At 43.6% G+C, this 21,489-nt stretch overlaps 1 protein-coding gene across 1 annotated transcript in view; it reads left to right on the forward strand.

Annotated features, from left to right (window-relative positions):
- The window catches only part of dhx36 (DEAH (Asp-Glu-Ala-His) box polypeptide 36), a 132,091-nt gene that overhangs the window by 20,727 nt on the left and 89,875 nt on the right, over positions 1-21,489 (forward strand). Inside the window, exons 4-6 of the mRNA XM_072256930.1 lie at positions 2,811-2,849; positions 7,260-7,430; positions 9,541-9,620. Coding sequence (XP_072113031.1) covers positions 2,811-2,849; positions 7,260-7,430; positions 9,541-9,620 — 290 coding nt within the window. The remainder of the gene's footprint in view (positions 1-2,810; positions 2,850-7,259; positions 7,431-9,540; positions 9,621-21,489) is intronic.

A 21,489-nucleotide genomic window follows, 5' to 3' on the forward strand; every position in this document is an offset into this window, starting at 1 on the left:
GGCTTAAAACTTTTCCTTCTGCTGTACCTTTTAATTAGAATCTCCTGCGCTGTAACTTGTATTCCTTTGTCTTTATATGCGATTTTATTCTCTTTATATTGTCTGAAATTTGATGTTGATTTTTATATTTTGTTTCACGTAAAGTACTTTGAACTGCCTTGTTTGAAAAGTGCTGTACAAATAGACTTGCCTTGCCCGGCCTTACTATATTCTACTAGATATACTTGTAACTACAATCGCTTGCAATACGCAGCTGTAATTTCCCTTTAAGAAACGGGCTTTTGAACAATGTAAATGAAGTAGCAATTTTACGACTTCCTGAAGGATTCGGTCAACTTGATTCTCAGGAATGTAGGTATGGCAGCTTGAAGTGGATGAAGTTCGGCCATTGCCGGAAGAGAGAATGCTGGGCCAGGCTTTAAGCCAGATTGAAGTGTTGAGGCCCGAGAGCAGAAAACAAACCGGTGTTCAGCTCCACTACTTTGTACAAGCCGAGATCCCCCACCTGAGCCCGTCCTGGCTGCCTGCGCTTGACCCATCTCCCTCCCCCTCCCCTTCCCTCCTCCTACTATTGGGCTAGAGTTGTGGGAGTCTTGTGTCCCACACCACCAGGTTCAGAAACATTTGTTGCCCTACAAATGGGATGGATGGCTTCAGTTGTCTCAGCAAGTAACTAAACAATCTTTAGACTCATTTTCAGGGATTCTCTCTGGTTTTTCATGAATTCTATGTATTTATTTTCTTTGGGGTGCCTACAAATGAATCTCAAGGTTCTACGTTGTATACACACTGTGCTAATAAATTTACTTTGAGCTTTTGAGGGCACCTATTCAACTAGAGTTAGACGAGCAGGTCTTGGGACCATGGTACCCTACACTATCTAATTAACTCTACACTTGCTATTTTCATCTTCCCATGAAAATTTGATATGATACATTAAAATCAAAATTATTATGTAGCTACTTCCAGTCTTGAGATTCAAGATTCAGGATTGTTTAATGTCATTTCCAGTATACAGGTGTAAAAGAGAATGAACTAATTATAACAAATTATTTACAATTGTAAAGGTAGAATGCCAGAAAGGAGGCAAACTAGCATAAAGAGCCCCCTGTGCCAATGGTAGCTTTAATAATTTGCGGAAAGTCATTTGATCAGAATGTTTTCAGATTTACATCTATAATGGGGGCTCCCAACCTTTTTTATACCAGGGACCTCTACCATTCACCAAGGGGTCCATGAGCTCCAGGTTGGGAACCCCTGATTTATAGTGTTTTTGTTTTTTTTGGGTTACATTCATCTTTTTATTACTCATGAACATTTTGAGGCCAGACATCAATTATACAGTTGCAAGAATAAATTTGTGAACCCTTTGCAATTACCTGGTTTTCTGCATTAATTAGTCATAAAATGTGGTCTGATCTTCATCTCTGCAATTCTTCTAATGTCCTCTGAAAGCTGTTTTGATCAAAGCATGGAGCTCATAAACAGATCTATCTTGATAAGAGCAGGCTCTGTCAGTAATCTGACTTTGTGTGTCTTTTTTATAGGGCAGGGCACCTCTACAACCCACACCTCCAATCTCATCTCATTGATTGGAATACCGGACCCCAAGTAGTTTTTACCCCCAGAGGTTCACATACTTTGTTGGAACCTAGACTGTGATTGTTTAAATTGTGTGCTCTGGAATAAAAAAAATCCTCATCTAAAGGCACATCTTTCTATTCCCTCTCGTCCTAGACCCCCCCCCCCCCCCCGCTATTGGAAACATCCTCTTCACTCTACCTAGGCCTTTCAATATTTGGGGTTTTAGTGAGATTGCTCCCCTTATTTTTCTAAACTCCAATAAGTACAGGCCCAGAGCCATCAAACATTCCTCATGTGTTAACCCTTTCACACCCTGAATCATTCTCACGAACCTCCTCTGGGGCCTCTTCCAATTCAAGCTCGTCCTTTCTTAGATAAGGGGCTCAAGACTGCTAACCGTACTCCAAGTGAGTAGGAGTAACACCTGAAGACACAGTGCTGAGCCTCATAAGGCCAGGTTGTTAAAAACACTGTTGAAAAGGTAATTCAAGAAATATTTTAAGAGGGAAGAGAGATTCAGATGTGGTTGTTGGAGGAATGGTCACCATTGCATGAGGAAAGTAGTCGTTGATTCTCAAGAAGCGTGCAATAGAGAATTAGTTACAACTATATTTTGAACAAATATGTGGGTGGCATGGTTATGCAGCGATTACCGTAAATCATCAGCACCCTGGGTTCATTTCCCGCCACTGTCTAAGGAGTTTGTATGTTCTCCTGGTGACTTTCCTCTGGGTGCACTATTTTCCTCCCACATTCCAAAGAAGTGTGGATCAGTAGGTTAATTGGTCATGGGGATATAATTGCGTGACATGGGATTGTTTTGCTGGAAAGACCTGTACCGTGCTGTATCTTTGAAATAAAATTCTTCCTCAACAAAGGTGTTAACACTGATTTTTATTTCCACAGATGCAGCCTGACCTGAGTGTTTCCTCCATTTTGTTTTGTTTTAGCACCTGCTTTCTGCACTGTTCCTATTAAATGCTTTGTGGTGGGAGTTCCCAATGTTTTTTTAATGCCATGGACTCCTACAATTAACCGAGGGGTCTGAGGACCCTTGGTTGGAACCCCTGACTTATAGCTATAACCTAGCACAGACAATTTATGCCACACACTGCAATTGAATCTGTGGGGTACTTTGAACAATCTAATTTTGTTAATATAATTGCTGTTCTTTAACATTGATAATAACTTTTTTTTAACTTGGTTTAATCTCTTTATTTTCTCAGAAATTTCGGGAAAAACTCCCCTCCTATACCATGAAACATGTAAGTGATGTTTTTGGAATAATGGTTTATAGAGTAATTAAATTTGTAGTAATTGATGTGATGGCTCTTGTACTAAGGTATGGTGGAAAGAACTTCATTTTGCCTGCCGTCGATACGGGTTGTTTAATTACGTGGAGATAGTACAAAGGGAAGATGCAATGCAGAATGAAGTGGTACTGAGAAAGTGCAGTATAAATGGACAATAAGGTGCAAGACCGAAACAGTGTAGTGTAGTTACTGATAGCTGCACTCAGAGCATACACATATTTACTCCTAAATCATAATTTATTTTCCTTGTGTACAAGGAGAACAGCATGGCCCCCCATCACCCACACTTAAGCTAAGACAGAAGAGTGCTATTATAATACAGAGTTGGCAAATAAGTTACATATATTGGCCATTTGGTGCACTGTGTATGCTTGAATTCCTTGCGTGCAAGATCAGTCACCATTCACAGCGGAGGTGTTAAAAGTCAATAGAAACTACAAGCTGACAAGTGATGACACTTTGAAGTTGGTAAAGCAATTGTCCTTTAATTATTGGGTGTGTGTCACATCCTGCCATCATGTTACTATTTCTTCTGTCTCCAGCACCACCTGCTGTTGTGCTTCAGAGACTTCTCTAGAAAAGGTCTCACTTCTGAGGCCCCACTTGTCTGAGTTGACTACAACTGCCCCATGCTTTTCTTGCCTGGACGTTATCTTTAACCCTTGCCTTACTGATATTCCCATAATAGATTGTGAGGTTAAGTGTCCATCTTATCGTGTAAGAGATCTGTTCAATAGTTTTACAACAGTGAGGCGGAAATTGACCTTGAACCTTATGGCATTGCTTTCAAACTTTTGTGCCCTGTGGATGGTAGAAGAGGCTGAGCCCAAGGTGGGATTGGTCTTTGATTGTGTTGGCTCAGTTGTTGCACAGTGCACATTGTGCATCAACAGCTAAACATGACCGGAAGATCCTGCCCTACCCTAATATCAGCTATACCACCAGGTTCAGGAACAGTTATTACCTTTTGATCATCAGGCTCCTGAAACAGCGTGGGCATCTTCACTCACCACAACACTGAACCGATCATTGAACACAACCTATGGACTCACTTTCAAGAATTTGACAACTCCTGTTTTTCTGATAGACCATAAGATGTAGAAGCAGAATTGGGCTGTTCGGCCCATTGAGTCTCTTCCACCATTTGGTCATGGCTGATCCATTTTCCTCTCAACCCTATTCTCCTGCCTTCTCCCTGTAACCTTTCATGGCCTGACCGATCAAGAATCTATCAACCTTGGCTTTAAAAACACCCAATGACTTGGCCTCCACAGCCACCTGTGGCAATGAATTCCACAGTTTCACCGCCCTCTGGCAAAAGAAATGCCTCCTAATCTCTAATCTAGATGGATATTCCTCTAGTCTGAGGTGTGCGCTCTGGTCCTAGACTCCTCCATTATAGGAAACATCCTTTCCACTTCCACTCTATCTAGGCTTTGCCCTCAGAGGACAAGCCTTTCATTCCCAGTATAGTAAGGATGGAAGGTCGCCAGTCTACGGACCACAGAACCTGCTGACTCCAACGCCGGAAGGCCAGAATGCCTCCAGACGGCAACCCCTGCTACTGACCACAACAGCTCTAATAGTCCAGCGCGGATTCTAAACCCAGTCTCCACCGCTATTGACGTGGGTTCCAGCGAACTCGGGCCCCTCCAAAGTGCTGATTGCGCAACCTCCAACTCTGGCTCCAGCCTTGACCTTAAGGCTGGGTCTCCGTGAGCTGCCGTTGGGACCCCTGTCTCCCCTTCCCCCATAAACACTCAGCAGTCCCGTGTCTGCCAGGTCCCAATGCTAGCTCTTGGGTCCTCAGAGACTCCATCTTCTCCTCACCATTTGGCCCTCCCCACTGATCTCTCTCCTGGCAAGCAGAACAAGTGCTTCACCTGCCTCTACACCTCCTCTGTCACTACCATTCAGAGCTCCAAACAGTCCTTCCAGGTGAGGCAACACTTCACCTGTGAGTCTGCTGGGGTCATGTACTGTGTCCGGTGCTCTCAATGTGGCCTCCTGTATATTGGTGTGACCCGATGTAGATTGGGAGACCACTTCGCTGAACACCAATGCTCCGTTCGCCAGGAAAAGTGAGATCTCCCAGTGGCCACCCATTTTAATTCCACTTCCCATGACCATTCTGATAGCCATCTGATGGGGCCACACTTGGGTTGGGGGAACAGCAACTTATATTTCATTTGGGTAGCTTCCAACCTGATAGCAGAACATTTAATTTCTCGAGCTTCCGGTAACGCCTCCCACCCCACCTCCTTCACCATTTCCCATCCCCTTTTCACTCTCTCACCTTATCTCCTTGCCCACTCATCACCTCTCTCTGGCGCTCTTCCCCCTTTTTCTTTCTTCCATGGCCTTCTGTCTCTTTCACCAATTTACTTTGCAGCTCTTTACTTCATCCTCCCCCTCCAGGTTTCAACTATCACCTTTCTCTCTCCTCCCCCTTCTTTTAAATCTACTCCTCAGCTTTTTTCCCTCCAGTCCTACCAAAGGGTTTCAGCCCAAAATGTGGACTATACTCTTTTCCTAGATGCTGCCTGGCCTGCTGAGTTCCTCCAGCATGTTGTGTGTTGCTTTCAGTCCCAGAATCACTTTTGTGAACCTCCTTTGAACCCTTTCTAATAGTAGCAGATCATTTCTTAGATAGGGGGCCCAAAACTGCCCTCAATACTCCAAGTGAGGCCTCACCAGTACCTTATAAAGCCTCAGCATTACATCAATATTTTTAAAGGATGAGGGGTTCTCAGCCCAAAATGTCGACTATTTATTCCTCCACAGATGTTGCCTGACCTGTTTTGGTAGAAATTTGAATGTGTTGCTTGTGATTTCCGGCATCTGCAGTGTTGACCGTTCATCAATGAAACTAATTTAGGAAACTTGAAGTGCATCTTGTAATTAATCGAAGCTTGCACTTCATAGCCTCTGCACAAACAACGGCATAACTATGTTGATCCCGGGTCAACAACCTAGCACATGAATTCTACTGTTCCCTCTGTACCAATACTCACTCAGACCACTTTTCCAGGTTATAACACCGAAATAGGAGATCTCCATTGGCCAGCTTTCTTCTCCCAGCCCCTGGCGTGGGGATTCTTCCTCACGGTGGTGATCTCCGGAGTTATCACTGATAGAGCAATTGAAGTGTCCACTTTTATATTCATTTCTTATCAAATCAAATGTAGTGTTCCAGTGTCATTGGATACACATCACCTGGTTGACCCTTAACACCTTTTTATTGGCTATTGTTCAGGGCTACAACCCCTGTTGTTCAATGGTTTCCAACCCCCAGCCTTGTATATTTGTTCCTTTCAACTCTGACTGGTCCAAAGCAGTCAAACTAGGTGACCCAGACACTGAGTCTAACATAATTACAGACTGTTTCTTCAGTAAGTCTGGCACTTTACATCATAAATAGCTACTTGTCAGAGATTGGTCTCCAGTGTAGCAGGTCATTACCTGAAGCTCCTTGTGTCCACATTCAGTTGTTCCGATTAGATTATCCCACAGGAAGTATAAGTTCAGAGCAGAGCCCACAAGGTGGTTGGGGGGGGGAGGGGGGGAGAGAGACTGCATGCACATTCTCACAAAATGAGACTCGCCATCCTTGACCCATTTAAGTTTGGCATTTTCTTCCACATTTGAAATCTGCCATGGCCAACAGCAGAACCTTTTGTGTCTGGGAATGAAATCTACCTAAATTTCCCAGTACGACATGGAGGTGACTGCAGATCACTCCGTTGTGGTTGCTTCTGATATACAGTCTGACTGTTGTTTGACATCTCAGCCAAAAGCAGTTGGAGGGTCCTACTAAACCCTTGTCAAAGAGAAGATTTAAATGTCTTCAGGGTTGCAGTGACACACACTAATCATAGAACATAAAGTACAGAACATGCCCTTCGGCCCACAATGTTGTGCTGAACCAATTAAATTAGTAATCAAATGACCAACTAAACTAACCTTATCTTCCTACATAATATCCATATCCTTCCATTTTCTTCACATTCATATGCCTATCTAAATGTCTCTTAAAGGTCCCTAGTGTGTTCTGCCTCTTTCTCCATCCCAGGCAACACATTCCAGCACTTTGTGTTTATATTTAAAAAAAACTTGCACCTCACTTCTCCTTTGAAATTACCTCGTTTCCCTTTACATGCATGCCCTCTGGTATTAGACATTTTAACTTTGGGAGAAAGATACTGACTGTCAACTCTATCTATGCCTCTCATAATCTTATAAACCTCTATTAGATCTCCCCTCAGCCTCTGCAACTCCTTCAGTTGTATTAAAAAAATCGAGAGCATTGATGTGTCACTGTAATCTGTTCCTGACCATGTTCCTAAAAAATCTAAATTGCAGGAGGTGGTAGACTTGATCAACACGAATCAGGTGGTTGTCATAAGTGGAGAAACGGGTTGTGGCAAAACCACGCAGGTGACCCAGTTCATTCTGGACGACTACATCGAGAAGGGAATGGGCTCGCTCTGCAGAATTGTGTGCACCCAGCCTCGTCGGATCAGTGCCATATCTGTAAGTCCGCTCACTCCACTGGTGTTTCTAGTTGTTATGCCACCAGGCAAAATATTGTGAGACAAACCAAGTAAGTTCAGTGTGAGGGGAAAGAAACACATACAAAATGCTGGAGGAATTCAGCAGCATTTGTGTGAAGGAATAAATACACAGTCGACGTTTCGGGTCGAGTCCCTTCATCAGCGCTCATAAAAAGTCCTGATGAAGGGATGTTGCCTGAACCATCGGCTTTATTGACTACCATTGATGCTGCCTGACCTGCTGAGTTCCTCCAGCGTATTGTATGTGTTACTCTGGATTTCCAGCATCCACAATCTCTTGTGTTTATGAATGAGGGGAGAGAGGAAGAGTATAGAAACTACCTGAAGAAAAGAGTGCTGTTCATGAATAATTTTTAAAAAAATCATTACCCCTATATATGTTATATTGCCTTGTACATGCTTTTCATTCTCCAAGAGGACCACAATCTTGTCGTTGGGTTTGGAAGCTGGCATATCTCAATGACCTGGAGAACTGTGTTGGCTGGAGTCAGGGCTTTATGCTTTGACTCTTGGTTGGGTCATCCATGCTGAATAAGTAGAGGCCAGACTAAGAGTGGCCCACCAGTCCTCTAGGCTTAGGGGTTCAACTCAGGGCTAACAACCCTGACTGGTGAAACAAAATTGTTTCGGAAACAGCAATGAAGAATCCTTCTACATCTGAGTGTGGTGGTATTCCTGAATCTCCACCCAGAACTTGCGTGACTGACAGGAGTGAAAACCGAGGAGGCTACTGATGTGATGAAGGAAGCCCTGAACGTCACCAGAGATGGAGGACCTTCATTGCTTCCCTAAACGCCAGTGATGTAATGGGCAGTGACTAATGCTTTCCACTGGGGACGTCTCAGAAATATTTCATGGTGAATTTCTGCAGTGAAGCAGTTCCTAATGAGGGATTGTTGAGCAAGTTGGGTGTACACACATTGGAGCTGACAAGAACACCCCACCTGGTTGAATCAGATTTATTATCACTGTCTTAGTGATGTGAAATATGTTTTGCGGTCACAGTGCAGTGCAAAGACAAAATTATAATGGTAGTGCAAGAAAAGCAATAACGAGTGTTCATGCGTTCATGGACCATACAGAAATCTGATGGAGACGGGAGAAACTTTCTGAATCACTGACTGTAGGACTTCAGACTCCCTACTACCTTCCTTATGGTTTTTAATGAGAAAAAGGGTGTATCCTGGATGACCAACCATAAATTCTGGTTACTACTCCCTTCTGTCTCCACTCCCCCAGCTTCTGTATTCCCTTTTCTCCCCCCCCCCACTTTGCCCTCTTGATCTTTGAGTGAATAGGTTAATTGGTCACATGGGTCTGGTTGGACGGCATAGACTCAGGCTGGAAGGACCTGCTACCACACTCAATGAAAAAATGGGTGCTCTAATATGGGCAGCATCATGATAAATCTGCTCTGCACTCTTGCTGAAGCATCCACATCCTGAACTGAACGCAGTATTCCAAGTAAATCCTGTGTAGTCTTGTATATAGATCCTGTATACTCTTCCCATATTTCCATCAGCTCCACCTGGACTCTACCACTCATCTGTGCACTAGCGTCAACTTGCGCCAATTAATTCCCAACTTGCTCAAACTCCTTTAACTTTCCAAGGGGGGGCGGAATCTGATTGAAAGGTTAAACAGATTATTGAGATCTATCAAGCAGTAGTAAGTCAAGGCAACTGGACTTGCTGTGTTGTCTAGAAACAGCAAGCCAAGTTGCCTTGATTAACTACTGCTTGATATGCAATGACCTGGATGACTGAGAATCATCATAGACAGATTATTGAGATGATTATTGGGGGGGGGGGGGAATTAAGAAGAAAAGGACATTAGAGCTATTTAGAAGGAATATCAAGAAGTGCTTATTTTCATAGGATTGTCTCCTGATGAGCAATAGACCTTGGGGGGGTTAATTGCAACCGAGTGAATTTTTGAGTGTCAAAGGATTTTGACACAAGGTGGGTAACCAGTTGAGGTACAGATTGGCCATAATCCAGTTGAGTGCTGGAACAGATCTGAGGGGCTGAATGGCCTACGTCTAATGTTGACCATTTCTGCACCTTCAGATCGCTGAGAGAGTGGCAGCAGAAAGAGCTGAAGTTTGTGGTGAAGGAAACAGCACTGGCTACCAGATCCGGTTACAAAGGTCAGTATTGGAATCGTATTTATTATCCCTGGCATACACTCACTGGCCACTTCATTAGATACACCTGTACATCTACTTAATAATATTCAGTTAGTCTGCAATTTCTTTGTCTACCCAATTCCTACTAGTACAGTGTCATTTTCCAGCAGTCAGATATCCACTCTCATCTCTTTTTTATTCTTTATGTATCTGAAAATACCTCTTAGAAACATAGAAAACCAACAGCACAATACAGGCCCTTCAGTCCACAATGCTGTGCTGAACATGTACTTAGAAATTACCTTGGGATACCCATAGCCCTCTATTTTTCTAAGCTCTATGTACTATCCAGGAGTCTCTTAAAAGACCCTATCGTGTCCGTCTCCACCACCATCGCTGGCAGGTCATTCCATGCACTCACCACTCTCCGTGTAAAAAAAACTTACCCCTGGCATCTCCTCTGTACCTACTTCCAAGCACATTAAAACTATGCCCTCTTGTGCTAGCCATTTCATCCCTGGGAAAAAGCCTCTGACTATCCACACGATCAATTCCTCTCATCATCTTGTACACTTCTATCAGGTTACCTCTCATCCTCCGTCACTCCAACGAGAAAAGGCCGAGTTCACGCAACCTCTTCTTATAAGGCATGCTTCCCAATACAGGTAACATCCCTGTAAATCTGCTCTGCACCTTTCTATAATTTCCACATCCTTTCTGTAGTGAGGTGACCAGAAATGAGCACAGTGCTCTAAGTGGGGTCTGACCAGGGCCCAATATAGCTGTAACATTACCTCTCAGCTCTTGAACTCAATCCCACGGTTGATGAAGGCCAATACAACGTATGCCTTCTTAACCACAGAGTCAACCTCTGCAGTAGCTTTGAGTGTCCTATGGACTCAGACCCCAAGATCCCTCTGATCCTCCACATTGCCAGGAGTCTTGCCATTAATATTATATTTTGCCATTATATTTGACCTACCAAAATGAACCACCTCACACTTATCTGGGTTTAGCTTCATCTGCCACTTCTCAGCCCAGTATCCTATTGACGTTCCGCTGTAACTTCTGACAGCTCTCCACACTTTCCACAACGCCCCCAACCTTTGTGTCATCAGCAAATTTACTAACCCATCCCTCCACTTCCTCATCCGGGTCATTTATAAAAATCATGAAGAGAAGGGGTCCCAGACCAGATCCCTGAGGCACACCACTGGTCACTGATCTCCATGCAGTACATGACCTGTCTACAACCACTCTATGCTTTCTGTGAGCAAACCAATTGTGGGTCCACAAAGCAAGGTCCCCTTGGATCCCATGCCTCCTTACTTTCTCAATAAGCCTTGCATAGGGTACCTTATCAAATGCCTTGCTAAAATCCTTATACACTACATCTACTGCTCTACCTTTGTCAATGTGTTTAGTCACATCCTCAAAAAAAATTCAACAAGCTCGTAAGGCACAACCTGCTTTTGATAAAGCCATGCTGTCTATTCCTAATCATATTATGCCTCCAAATGTTCATAAATTCTGCCTCTCAGGATCTTCTTCACCAACTTACCAACCACTGAAGTAAGACTCACTGGTCTATAATTTCCTGGGGTATATCTACTTACTTTTTTGAATAAGGGAACAACATCTGCAACCCTCCAATCCTCTGGAACCTCTCCCGTCCCCATTGATGATGCAAAGATCATTGCCAGAGGCTCAGCAATCTCCTCCCTTGCCTCCCACAGTAGCCTGAGGTATATCTCATCCGATCCCAGTGACTTATCCAACTTGATGCTTTCCAAAAGCTCCAGCATGTCCTGTTGATGCCTATATGCTTAAGCTTTTCAGGCTGCTGCAAGTCATCCCTACAATCACCACAGTCTGAAGCAAAATGTTCATTCAGTACCTCTGCTATCTCCTCCAGTTCCATACACACTTTTCCACTGTCACACTCGATCTGTCCTATTCTCTCATGTCTTATCCTCTTGCTCTTCACATACTTGTTGAATGCATTGGGGTTTTCCTTAATCCTGCTCGCCAAGGCCTTCTCATGGCCCCTTCTGGCTCTCCTAATTTAATAAACTTCTTCCTGCTGCCTTATAATTTTCTAGATCTTTATCATTATCTAGTTTTTTGAACTTTTCATAAACTTTTCTTCTTGACTAGATTTTCTACAACCATTGTACACCATGGTTCTCGTACCCTACCATCCTTTCCCTGACTTCTTGGAACATGCCTTTGCAGAACGCCACGCAAGTATCCTCTGAACATTTGCCACATTTCCCAGAGAACATCTACTCCCAATTTATGCTTCCAAGTTCCTTCCTGATAGCTTCATAGTTCCCCTTACTCCAATTAAAACGCTTTCCTAATTTGTCTGCACCTATCCCTCTCCAATGCCATGGTAAAGGAGATAGAATTGTAATCACTATCTCCAAAATGCTCTCCCGCTGAGAGACCTGACCCCTGACTAGGTTCATTTCCCAATACCAGATCAAGTACAGCCTCTCCTCTTATAGGCTTATCTACATATTGTGTCAGGAAACCTCCCTGAACGCACCTAACAAACTCCACCCCATCTAAATCCCTTGCTCTAGGGAGATACCAATCAATATTGGAGAAATTCAAGTCTCCCGTCACGACAACCCTGTTATTATTGCGCTGTTCTAGAATCTGTCACCCTATCTGCTCCTCGATGTCCCCGTTACTTATTGGTTGGTCTATAAAAAACACCTTAGAGTTATTGACCCCTTCCTATTTCTAACTTCTACCCACAGAGACTCCGTAGACAATCCCTCCATGTTTTCCTCCTTTTCTGCAACCGTGACACTATCTCTGATCAGCAGTGCCATGCCCCACTTCTTTTGCCTCCCTCCCTGTCCTTTCTAAAACATCTAAAGCCTGGCACTCTAAGTAGCCATTCCTGCCCCTGAGCCATGCAAATCTCTGTAATGACCACGTCATTTCTCCAAGTACTGATCCAGGCTCTAAGTTCGTCCCCTTTGTTCATGATACTGCTTGCATTAAAATAGACACATCTCAAACCATCAGTCTGAGCGCATCCTTTCTCTATCACCTGGCTATCCTCCCTCTCACACTGCCAGCAAGCTTTCTGTATTTGTGAGCCAACCACCCCTTCCTCCGTCTCTTCAGTTTGGTTCCCACCCCTCATCGATTCTCGTTTAAACTCTCCCCAATAGCCTTAGCAAACCTCTGTGCCAGGATATTGGTTCCCTTCAGATTCAAGTACAACCCGTCTTTTTTGTACAGGTCACACCTGCCTCAAAAGAGGTCCCAATGATCCAGAAATCTGAATCCTTACCCCCGGCTCCAATCCCTCATCCACTTTTATATTATTGGCTAACTTACCTTCATTTTTCTTCTTTACTCTTTATGGCTTTTTTTAAAGTTACCTGTTGATTTTTAAAAGCTTCTGAATTCTTTACCTTCCTACTCACAGAGCCACTCATCTTCCTCTGCCTACTGCCTGTCCTTTCGATACAAAGTATATCCTTGGATGTTAAGCTCCCGACTATAATCTTCTTTCAGCTACGACTCAATGATGCCCGCAACATCATACCTGCCAGTCTCTCTGCTACAAGATCATCTACCTTATTCCGTATACTGCGTGCATTCAATTATAACACCTTTGGTCCTGAATTAATCACCTTTTTCAATTTTGGCCGTTGCTTACACTGTTAACTCATTCTCCTGACTGCAATTTTACCCTGTCCTTCCTCAGAGTCTCTCTATACACTGCATCTAGCTGTATACCAACTTCCCCATCCTCAACCCCATCACTCTGGTTCCCATCCCACTGCAAAATTAATTTAAAACCTCCCAAACAGCAAACCTGTCCATAAGGATATTGGTCTCCCTTGGGTTCAGGTATATCCAGTCCTTTTTGTGCAGTTTATACCTTTCCCAGAAGAGATCCCAATGATCCAGAAATCTGAAACCCTGTCCCCTTCACTAATTCCTCAACCATGCATTCATTTGCCAAATCATTCTATTCTTACCCTCACTGATACATGGCACAGGCAGCTGTCCAGAGATTATTACCCTGAATGTCTTGCTTTTCAGCTTTCTACCCAACTCTCCCTTCAGGACCTCCTCCCTTTTCCTACCTATGTCAATGGTACTAATATGGACTATACCACGACCTCTAGCTGTTCGCCCTCCCCATTTTAGAATGCTGTGGACCAAATCCAAGACATCCCTGACCCTGGCTTGGGAGGCAACATACCACCCAAGTGTCTTTTTCACATCCACAGAATCTGCTGTCTGCTCCTCCAAGTATGGAATCTCCTATCACTACTGTGCTCCTCTTCTCCCTCCTTCCCTCATGAACTACAGAGGTCAACAATGCGGCTTCCCCCAGTAGTTCATTCCCCACAGCACTATCCAAAGCGAAATACTTATTATTGAAGAGAACAGCCGCAAAGGTACTCTGCGCTAGCTGCTTTTTCCCTTTCCCTCTCCTGGCATTACCCAGGTACCTGCCTCCTGTAGCTCCTATCTATCTCCTCTTTATTTTCCTGTGTCAGCTGGAGGTCATTCAACTGCAGCTCCACTTCCTTAACACGTTCTCTAAAGAGCTGAAGCTCGGTGCACTTGATGTGGTTGTAGTTATCAGGGAGACCGGAGGTCTCCCAAAGTTTCCACGTATCACACAAGGAACTTTCTATTTACTCTAAAGTTCATTATCAGTGCACTAGCTATGCACCAACAAAAAAGAAAAACTTTCTAGAAACTTAGAACTCTTCCCGCCGAAACCTTTTTCCCAATTCTAGCTGTGTTCCACATTGAGGTGGGCTCACAGAACATTTACATTGCACTTTTCATGATTTAAAGAGGTCCCAAGGCACTTGTAACCTTGAAGTGTTGTAAAGTAGGAAGCATAGAACACAATGAGCTGTCAAAATTGTCAGATAAAAATTGTTGTTATGTGATAGATTATTGTTCCAAAAGCCACACTGTCACAGAGAGAATGTACAGGAATCAGAACAAAAATGTATTTGAAACACCTTTAGCTCACTCTTTTGCTCTTTACGTATATACTTTAAATTACCATAGAGTGCAACGCTTGCTGCGCTAACTGTAAGATCAGGGTTCAATTCCCACTGCTGACTGTACATTTTCCCCACGACTGTGGGTTTCCTCTGGGTGCTCTGGTTTCCTCCCACATTCCAAAGACATACAGGTTAGGTTGGTAAGTTATGGGCATGCTGTGTTGGCGCTTGAAGTGTGGTGACACCTGCAGGCTACTCCCAACTTATCTTTGGATTGAGTTGGTCATTGAAGCTAAAACAGCGCATTTCACTGTATGTTTTGATGTACATGTGACAAATAAAACTATTTGGAATAAACCTTATCTTAAACACGACTACTCGAAGATGCTGCTCACGTGCTTTTAGTGAGCAGCACGTACTTGCCTTTCATTGTTTTGCATCCTGTGCAATGGTGAGACCTTCTTATAAAGCTATATTTGGTTCCCTGTTTTCTGCCAAGCTGCTGCTAACACCTTCTCAATACAATTATATAAATTACAGGTAAAAATGCTTCTTCTGCACACTAATTGTGTTCTTCATTGAACAGTTTGTTTTAAATCGCAGTGCTTTCAACTAATTGGTGAAATTGTTATATTTGTTGTGCTCCTCCTCAGTACATACAGTTTATTTGGTTTACTGATCGCGAAGCCTTGGGCACTTTTCCTCTCTGGCCACCTTATTAGGTACAACAGTTTGCCTGCTTGTTAATGCGAATATCTAGTCAGTCAGTCATGTGACAGCAACTCAATGCATACAGACGTGGTCAAGCATGTACAAGGGGTGATTGATAAGTTCATGGCCTAGGGTAGGAGGACAATTTTAGAAAATCTAGTACATTTATTTTTCAATATAGTCCCCTCCTACATTTACACACTTAGTCTAGCGGTCGTGGAGCATACGGATCTTGGACCTCCAGAAAGTGCCCACAGCAGGGGTGATTGATAAGTTCGTGGTCGAGGGTGGAAGGAGATGAGTTATACAGCTGTCGTTACGTGCAGTTCAGCTCTTTGAGTGATTATGCAGAAAGTTTGAAGTTAATAATTCATCTCCTACCTTAGGCCACGAACTTATTAATCACCCCCGATGAGTTATTAACCTCAAACTTTCTACATACTCACTCAAAGTGTTGAACTGCACGTGCATGTAACAAGAGCTGTATAACTCATCTCCTTCCACCTTAGGCCACAAACTTATCAATCACCCCTGCTGTGGTCAATTTCTGGAGGTCCAAGATCCGTATGCTCCACGACCGCTGGACTAAGTGTGTAAATGTAGGAGGAGACTATGTTGAAAAATAAATGTGCTAGGTTTTCTAAGATTGACTCCTATCTTGGGCCACGAACTTATCAATCACCCACGTAAGTGGCTTTGACACTGGAATGATTGTCAGTGCCAAATGGAGTGGTTTGAGTATCTGGGAAACTGCTGATCTCCTGGAATTTTCACACGCAACAGAGAATGGTGCATAAAATGGAAAAAAAACAATGAGTGGCAGCTCTGTGGGCAAAAGTGCCTTGTTAATGGGAGGAGTTAGAGGAAAGAGGCCAGATTACTGGCTCATGTTGTCAGGAAGGCGACAGTAACTCAAATAACCATGTGTTACAACAGTGATGTGCAGAAGAGCGTCTCCGAATGCACAACATGTCAAACCCTGAAGTGGATGGGCTACAGCAGCAGAAGACCTTGAGCAGGAGGTACCTAATAAAATGCCCACTGAGGGTATATAGATATGCAAGCATAAATCAAAACTATATATTACAAAAGATGTGATGGAAAGTCATGATTTATTTTAGAACAGATTTTTCCATCTCAAGGCTTCAACAATTTTTCAGTTGCTTTTGAAAATCTCTTTTAGTGTAGTGGCGCTGGCAATTTTGTCTGATAGTATTACTGTAAAATGCCTTAGAGGAGATTTGTTGAAAGCCCTATATAAATACAGATTCTTTTAGGAGGTATTGAGTGGATCTGCAGGGAGCAGATTGCTGCTTTGATCAAGCACCCAGCATAATCAAAGCGCGCGCTCACTCATACTGGATGTTCTCTCTTCTCTCTTCTGGTCTACGTCCCACCATCTTCTGTAGGCCGGATGAGAATGGGCTGGAGAAGCCCAGCAGTCGGGCAGCACCTATGCAATGAAATGGGCAGTCAATGTTTTCAGTGAAGACCCTTCACCAAGTAGGCTCTTGGTCCGAAATGCAGATTATCCACTTCCCTCCACAGATACTGCATAATCAAATAGTTCCTCCAGTCGTTAGTTTTCTGCTCCAGATCCGAACATTTGCAGAATCTTGTGTCTTCATTATCGGAGGTTCAAATCATAGGGTCAACTTTAATGTCTCTCTGGTGTAATTGCAGTCACCCATGTTATCTCTTCAGGTTCTACATGAAACCTCATTGTATCCCTCAAACTTATCATTCAATGCCGTCCAATTGACATTCATTGCTTTTCCAGCATAGGTTTTCCAAGATATTTCCTCTACCTTGGGATAGGCAGTTATGACTTCAGTTAACTGTGCTTTAAATTTCCTTTCAATAGTTTCAATAGGTACATTTAATGTCAGAGAGTTGTATACAATATCATTATCATCATCAGGTGCCGTGCCCAGTTTCAGCTTTGACTGCCATGGCCCACACACCCCTGTTTCGGGTCAAGTGGGTCAATTCATTGATATTCATTTCCAGTTCTCCGGCTGCTGTCTCCATCATCATTTGTCTTTGGCTTCCTTTTGCTTTCTTCCCTTCAATCTTTCCCATAATTACCGTGCATTCTAACTCCTCTTTCCTAATCACATGTCCAATGAAGTTGCATTGCCTTTTCATGATCTCATACATTATTTCTCTTTTTGTGTTTGCTCTGTTCATGACATCCATGTTAAGATATTCATTTCGTCCATGATATTCTTTGCTTCCTCCTCAAAAACCACGTCTCTGCTGCTTCAATTTGTTTCCTCATGTTACTAGATATTGTCCAACATTCTGAGCCATATAACATAACTGGATAAACGTAACATTTCAGCACTCTGAGGCGGGTTGTCATGCCTAGTTTAGTATTGGTCAGTATACTCTTCATTCTCGTAAATGTGTCTTTTGCCATCCCTATTCTTCTTTTGATGTTCATGTCACACCTGCCATCTGATGTCACCCAGCTTCCTAAGTAGGAAAAGTTCTGTACTTGTTTTACGTCTTCCCGTTTATTCTCAGCCTGCAGATAGGATTCTCCTTCTTTTTGGATATCACCATACATTCTGTTGTTTTGCAATTGATAGACCCATTTTTGCACTTTCTTCAACAATTATATCAATTAAGTTTTGTAGTTCTTCCTTCGTACTTGCAATTAACACAGCATCATCTGCATATCTGAAATTATCGATGTTTTCACCGCCAACTTTGATTCCCAAGATGTCTCTTATTTTTTGTAATATTGTTTCACTGTACACATTAGATAATTCAGGGGAGAAAACACACCCTTGTCTAACGCCTCTCTATACATATATACATCCTGAAATTCTTTTTCTTTACAAACATCCATGAAAACAGAGGGCTGCCCCAAAGAATAAATGACAGTTAAATGTTAGAACCCAAGTCTCCCACACACAAGCAGCAGCAAGGTAATGAACCCCTTCTTCCACCAGCAAAAAGCACTGGCGCCCTCCACCGAGCACTCAAGCATGCAGCAAAGTCTTAATAAAGACACAGATTTGCAGTATCCCATAGACTACTCGTTCACCCAGTATTCGACATACCACAGGCTCTCCCTCTCTCCCTAATAAGGGAAAGAGAGGTGTCCTAGTCTTCACAGAGAGAGAGGAGACATAACAAAACACTTGCTGATTTATGGTGTTAAAAGTTTGTTGCGTTGCTTTTTCCGAGCTCTCTGCCTCTGGGCACACAGCCAACAGCAACCCCGCTGCTTCTGATCTTCTGTGTTCTCCCACGCGCATCAGTCTTCTTTGAATCAGCACAACTCCAGAGCCACGAAAATTCGGCCCCCTAAAGGCCTTGGCATATCGAAAAGTGGCCAGTCGTGAGGCCCTGAGAGCGGGTTCCATTCCCGCAAAGAACCTAAGTCAGGGTTTGTCTCCAGATCGGCTGGTGGCAAGGTGGCATCAGCGTCAGACTTCGGAGCAAAGGCTCCCAATTTCGAATCCGTTGGGCCACCCCCGAGCACTCTTTCCAACCGTGCTGGGTTGAGCGTCGAGCTAGCCACTTGGCCATGTAAAAAAACAAGGGTCAAGTCAGGAACGTTCGTATCGTGACCTGGTTAATCCGAAAGGAGACCAATCCTTACACTACGCTCCAGACAAGAATGGCTGACTGTCTGGTGTGACATGCTAGGAAGGAAGGACTCCAGATCAGGGTCTTCAAAAAAAGCTTGAAAGGGAAAAAAGAGATCAAAGATAGAAATCTGTTTCGGAATATGCAGCCAAAGAAGTCGCCGTTTAGTGCCATCATCTCTGCCTCTTCTTCTTTCTAAATAGACAGAGTACAGCACAGGAATAGGCCATTTGGCGCACAATGTTGTGCAGATCAGCTAAAAGGTAAATCATTTATGCCTCCTCGCTGGTAACACATGGAAATTGAACTCCTTTTGAACCTGGGCTAAACTACAGAGGACGGAGAGGAGGTCTGGCCCCTGCACACATAACAAGCAGGTCCAGCGGTGTGTGGACATACCCTGGTGCTTGTGAAACAGATCTCCAGCTATGGTAAAATAGCCACACTGCCTTGTGACCAGGCTCAGGAGAGACGAAGGCTGCAGGAGTACACCCAGACAACAGACCTGGAGTGGAGCCCCTAAGATGGCTGGATGTCATTGAGCATCTTTCCAGCAGCTCCTGCAGCCAAACTGGTGCCAAATGTATTGCTTCATAAGCCATCCTTTAGACTACACTGGAGAGGCTGAGGAGGATCTTGATGACTGGATATCTCAGGATCTCCATACCTTCTGTCTAGGCTTGTGATGATCATCATCACCCATTGTCCTTTGAGACAGATTGATGTCAGCCACCACCATTATAAAACTCTGATTCCATCAGACATTAATTTTAGATTTCATTATTACGCCTGTTGAAATTGCCAGCAGTCACTTCCTACTTTCTTGAATCATTCTCACTCTCTCTCCTTCCTCACTTGGATCCACTTATCACCCACCAGCTCTCACTTCCCCCTCTCCCACCTTTTTATACCGGCTATCTCCCTTCTTTCCTTCTGTCCTAATGAAGGGTCTTGACTTGAAACGTTAGTTATCCTTTTCCTCTCCCAGATGCTACCCAACCCGTGGAATTGCTCTAGCACCATTTTTTTGTGTCGCTCGACTTTCAGATCTGCAGTTTCTCTTGTCTCCTCCTTGTTGCAAAATGCTTCAATTGCCTGACTTGGCCTAATGTGTTCTCTTTTGAAAGCCTTCAAACTTCAAAGTGCATCCCAATGCACTTCAGCAGAACATCATGAAACAAGGCAAATCTAGGCACCACAGGCAACAGAGTTTGAAGTAAATTTATTATCAAAGTACATTTATGTCACCTTATGTTACCTTGAGATTAATTTTCTTGTGGGCATTCACAGTAGAACAAAGATTTAATAGAATCATTGAAAAACGACACACAAAGTCTGACAAACAGGCAATGTGCAAAAGAAGATTAATTGTGAAAATACAAATTAATAATAATAAATAGTAAATAAATACTAAGAACATGAGTTATAAAGTTATTGAAAGTGAGTCTATAGGTTGTGGAATCATTTCAATGTTGGGGTGACTGAAGTTTGCCACTTCAGGAGCCAGATAGTTGAGAGGTAACAACTGTTCCTGAACCTGCTCTTTGTCATCTTGTAGCCTCTGAAGTGCTCTGGGAAATATCCTTTTAAAGAGTACTCCCTTTTAAGGAGGAGAATGAGAGGTGCCTCATAGAGCTATACAAGATGATAAGCATATATAGAGTGGACAGCCTGAAACCTTTCCCCGAGTGGAAATGGCTAATACCAAGGGGGCATAATTTTTAGATGATCGAAGGAAAGAACAGAGGGAATGTCAGAATTTTAAATGCAGAGTAATAGGTGTGTAGGATGGTGAAATGGAGATGCATCTCTACCAAAGGAGGTGTAACATGCTCCTTTCCTGCACTAGCATGCAGGTTAGTCCTTACTCTTAATAATTTCTCCTTTGGCTCCTCCCACTTCCTCCAAACTAAAGGTGTAGCTATGGGCACCCGTATGGGTCCTAGCTATGCCTGCCTTTTTGTTGGCTATGTGGAACAATCTATGTTCCGTGCCTATTCTGGTATCTGTCCCCCACTTTTCCTTCGCTACATCGACGACTGCATTGGCGCTGCTTCCTGCACGCATGCAGAACTCGTTGACTTTATTAACTTTGCCTCCAACTTTCACCCTGCCCTCAAGTTTACCTGGTCCATTTCCGACACCTCCCTCCCCTTTCTAGATCTTTCTGTCTCTGTCTCTGGAGACAGCTTATCCACTGATGTCTACTATAAGCCTACTGACTCTCACATCTATCTGGACTATTCCTCTTCTCACCCTGTCTCTTGCAAAAATGCCATCCCCTTCTCGCAATTCCTCCGTCTCCGCCGCATCTGCTCTCAGGATGAGGCTTTTCATTCTAGGATGAGGGAGATGTCTTCCTTTTTTAAAGAAAGGGGCTTCCCTTCCTCCACTATCAACTCTGCTCTTAAACGCATCTCCCCCATTTCATGTACATCTGCTCTCACTCCATCCTCCCGCCACCCCACTAGGAATAGGGTTCCCCTGGTCCTCACCTACCACCCCACCAGCCTCCGGGTCCAACATATTATTCTCCGTAACTTCCGCCACCTCCAACGGGATCCCACCACTAA

The sequence above is a fragment of the Mobula birostris genome, chromosome 4 (genome assembly GCF_030028105.1).
Source record: "Mobula birostris isolate sMobBir1 chromosome 4, sMobBir1.hap1, whole genome shotgun sequence".
In the NCBI taxonomy this organism is placed as follows: Eukaryota; Metazoa; Chordata; class Chondrichthyes; order Myliobatiformes; family Myliobatidae; genus Mobula; species Mobula birostris.